Below are 4,104 nucleotides of genomic sequence, written 5' to 3'. Positions count from 1 at the left end.
CTGAAACCCCAAATTCCTATATATATTAAACAGGTATCTCTGCGTGCTTACCTATCTCATAGCAAAGGAGAGAGAGAGCATTAGACCCTTTCTTATACATCGCCTGTACACACACATACTACATCCACCCACAGATGGCCGGTCAGTTGGATCGGCTGCGTGATGCCGTGATAAAACTCGAATCGACAATGCGTTCGCCAACATACGAAAGCGTTGAAGAACGCGTTGATCAGAGGATGATATCATCTCTGCTACTCTACATCGATCTCAGACGTGCCATTGTGCATATGCTGTACGCGTTGCTAGTCAGGCAGGCGTCTCTAAGCTTAGGCTTGTGTGAGCAGTTGCTAGGCAACATGGACCTGGTAACGGAAGCGGAGCATGCCGAGGCAGAGGTAGGGGCCGTGTCTTGTGCTTAACCTTGTTGCGGTGGAGTGAGGGGCGATGTTTGTAACACATCAATGGTGCACACGCATGTAATAGGGGTGAGCTAGGTAGTATGCTAGTGGGGTTCAGATGATATGTATGATACCTGAGAGATGGGAATAGCGTCTGCTATGCAGTAAGTCACATGATAGAGACGAACAAATACACACACATGGTACTAAGCCAATTTCCAACAATCCGAAATGAGACTCAAAGGGCAAATTGGTACCACCCCTAACCGTTATTTTTTGTAATTGACCCAATTCACAACAATCTGAAGTTAGACCCGATATTCATTCTGGCCGACGCACGAGGCGACATTGGGTTGCTCAGCGCACTACTCCGGGCCTACATACACATCGAGCTGTATCGACTACCGGAGTCCACTATAGTTCTTAACGAAGCAGCCAAATACGACCTCCATCCCTCTCAGGTAGTACGGGTAGTGGTAGTAGTTAAAGGCTGAAGTGATGGTATATGCGCGCTGGGTGGTCTGTGTGTTGGGAGTGTATTATACGATGGTCTGAGTCTTGGCGTGTAAGTGATGGTAAACTACGTACCCTGAGCAGTGATGAGATGGCTTTACTGCAGAAGTGTGTATGAGTGAGTTTATAGTTCATATGTATGAGTGAGTTATATAGTTCATAGGTATGAGTGAGTTATATAGTTCATATGTATGAGGTGAGTTATATAGTTCATATGTGTGAGTGAGTTATATAGTTCATATGTATGCGTGAGTTATATAGTTCATATGTATGAGTGAGTTCTATAGTTCATGTGTATGAGGCGAGTTATATAGTTCAAATGTATGAGTGAGTTATATAGTTCATATGTATGAGTGAGTTATATAGTTCATATGTATGAGTGAGTTATATAGTTCATATGTATGAGTGAGTTATATAGTTCATATGTATGAGTGAGTTATATAGTTCATATGTATGAGTGAGTTATATAGTTCATATGTATGAGTGAGTTATATAGTTCAAATGTATGAGTGAGTTATATACTTCATATGCGTGTCTGCCTGGTGGCTTGTTGTCTTGTACGGGCGATCCTTGCGTAGTACACACCTGTCCTAGCGACTATATATACACGCACTCATATATACATGGGATCAATCGTATAGGGGGGGAATGTTTTAGTACTTTGTTGCACTACGTCTGATGTTTCTCTCCAATCAGGTACACATAATACATCCCATCCACTAACCTCCTTCGATCTCGTCTCGCTCGAATACTATACCTACCTGACTACTTACGAGCACATACACACCCACTGATGACACTCCTCTGTTTACCTTGCCCCCCAGATTAACCTGCACGGATGGTTTAACACCTTAGGAGAAGCGTTAGCGGCCAAGTACACGCTGTTTATTATGGCACATATACACCCACTGATGACACTCTTCTCATTACTTTGCCCCCCAGAGTAACCTGCACGGGTGGTTCAACACGTTAAGGGAAGCGTTAGTGGCCAAGTACACGCTGTACTTCTGCCGCCACCTCACGCATGCGCTGTATGACTCATCCTTCCGCGCTATAAGAGCCAGGAGGCGAAGAGACTATCTAGCTCTGTATGTGGAGTGTTATTGTGCATATATACTGTATGTGGAGTGTTATTATGTATATATACTGTATGTGGAGTGTTATTGTGTATATGATACTGTATGTGGAGTGTTTTTATGTATATGATCCTGTATGTGGAGTGCTATTTTTTATACGATACTGTAGGGGGAGTGTTATTATGTATATGATACTGTAAGGAGTGATATTGTGTATATGATAGTGCATGTGGAGTGATATTGTGTATATGATAGTGTATGTGGAGTGATATTGTGTATATGATAGTGTATGTGGAGTGATATTGTGTATATGATACTGCGTGTGGAGTGTTATTATGTATATGATACTGTATGTGGAGTGTTATTATGTATATGATACTGTATGTGGAGTGTTACTATGTATATGATACTGTAAGTGGAGTGCTATTATGTATAGGATATTGTATGTGGAGTGTTATTATGTATATGATACTGTTTGTGGAGTGTTACTATGCATATGATACTGTATGTGGAGTGTTACTATGTATATGATACTATACGTGGAGTGTTTTTATGTGTATGTCACTGTATGTAGAGTGCTCCTATGTATCTAAGATTGTTAGTATGTGGAGTGTTGTTATGCATATGTCACTGTATATAGAGTGTTCCTAAGTTTCTAAGATTTTTGTATGTGGAGTGTCATCATGTATATGTCACTGTATGCAGAGTGCTCCTATGTATCTAAGATTGTTTGTATGTGGAGTGTTATTATGTATATGTCACTGTATGTAGAGTGCTCCTATGTATCTAAGATTGTTTGTTGTTGAGTGCACTTCCGTTTCCTTTCGTCCTGTGTGAGAATGTTACGCACTTTATTCTCTCCGTCCCATTTGTTGTAATTAACGTTTTCTCGTTCATATAACATAAAGATACGTATTGGAGTTAGCTACGTATAGTCACCCCTCACTAATTTATTGCTTGGCTCTAGTTTCTATATCAGAATTGCCCTGGCTGCTCTTCCCGGTCCACTACAGGGGCATTAGGGTTCCAGGGTTCTAGGGTTTACAACACACCCACACATCCTTCCTAACTAATCCCCCTCCCTTTTACCCCCCCCCCCCCCAGCGTCCACAAGCTAATCAAGAAGACAGACTGCCTCAACTTCTCACTCATCTACGTGACTCACGCCACCCCCCACGCCATAGTGACTACCGGGTTCTCTCTATCTCCCCTAACCACCCCTCCCACCGGCATGGCGGCCTACCCCATAGTCTTCTCGTACCCGCAGATGATGCCGCTCAAATACCGAACTAACGCCATCATCACCCTCATGGAGCGCTTCCCGCGTCTCACGGCGTATCGTGGCCAGGGTGTGATGGGATCGGCCAGCCAGGTCAACACCGGTATACTGCCTGGCACCAATGTGTCCAGTACTGGAGGCTCGGGTGTGGTGAGTGCTCTGGGGAACGCTCCCTCGGCTATGGACTGGCGCAGAAGTAATAGCGTGACGGCTGGGATTAACTCACCCCGGTCCCGTACCCAGGCCACAGCACCTCACACCACCGGCACGGGCAAGGACAAAGCGACCCTGGAGCAGCAAATGGGGACTAAGGCTCTGGGGGGGGTGGCTGGGAAGGACTCGTTTGCGCCGGTGGAGTTCTTTCGGGATGATACTAATGTGTGTTCGTCGTATTACTTCTGTATGGCGGGTGATAATGTGGTGATGATGCTGATCTCGGGGACGGGCCGAAGCTCGGAAGACACGGCCGTTACGGAGCAGCTGAGGTCGTTTAGTGGGATGCTGCACTATAAGGATATTGTATAGGAGTGTTTGATACCCATTGAATAAAGAGGATGGTATGAAGCTTTCGTCGATGGGTTGGAATAGATAGTACACACGTTGGACGAATGCCACGTGACTTTTGTGTAGCAGATTTAAACAGGACATTATATCTCTACACTGGGAGGAACGAAGGGAAGCACGGAGTGGCCAACACTCCCAAATGAATTTGTGGAATACGTCGATACTTAATTTAATGTAAACACAGAAATATGAGTGACTATAATATATATAAATATAAATATATAAATATATAAATATATATAAATATAAATATATAAATATATATATATATATA

The 4,104-nt window shown here is 43.5% G+C and overlaps 1 protein-coding gene across 1 annotated transcript in view; it reads left to right on the top strand.

The window, feature by feature from the left end:
- The window catches only part of SARC_12973 (hypothetical protein), a 4,151-nt gene extending 333 nt beyond the window's left edge, over positions 1 to 3,818 (top strand). Inside the window, exons 2-5 of the mRNA XM_014292909.1 lie at positions 135 to 395; positions 707 to 859; positions 1,854 to 1,999; positions 3,092 to 3,818. Of these exons, the coding sequence (XP_014148384.1) occupies positions 135 to 395; positions 707 to 859; positions 1,854 to 1,999; positions 3,092 to 3,791 (1,260 nt within the window). The 3' untranslated portion in view covers positions 3,792 to 3,818. The remainder of the gene's footprint in view (positions 1 to 134; positions 396 to 706; positions 860 to 1,853; positions 2,000 to 3,091) is intronic.
- The last annotated feature ends 286 nt before the right edge of the window (positions 3,819 to 4,104 follow it).

Source organism: Sphaeroforma arctica (genome assembly GCF_001186125.1).
Source record: "Sphaeroforma arctica JP610 unplaced genomic scaffold supercont1.2771, whole genome shotgun sequence".
NCBI classification, from domain to species: Eukaryota; class Ichthyosporea; order Ichthyophonida; genus Sphaeroforma; species Sphaeroforma arctica.
Note: the sequence above shows the minus strand (reverse complement) of the source record. Positions and strands in the feature narration are given on the sequence as shown.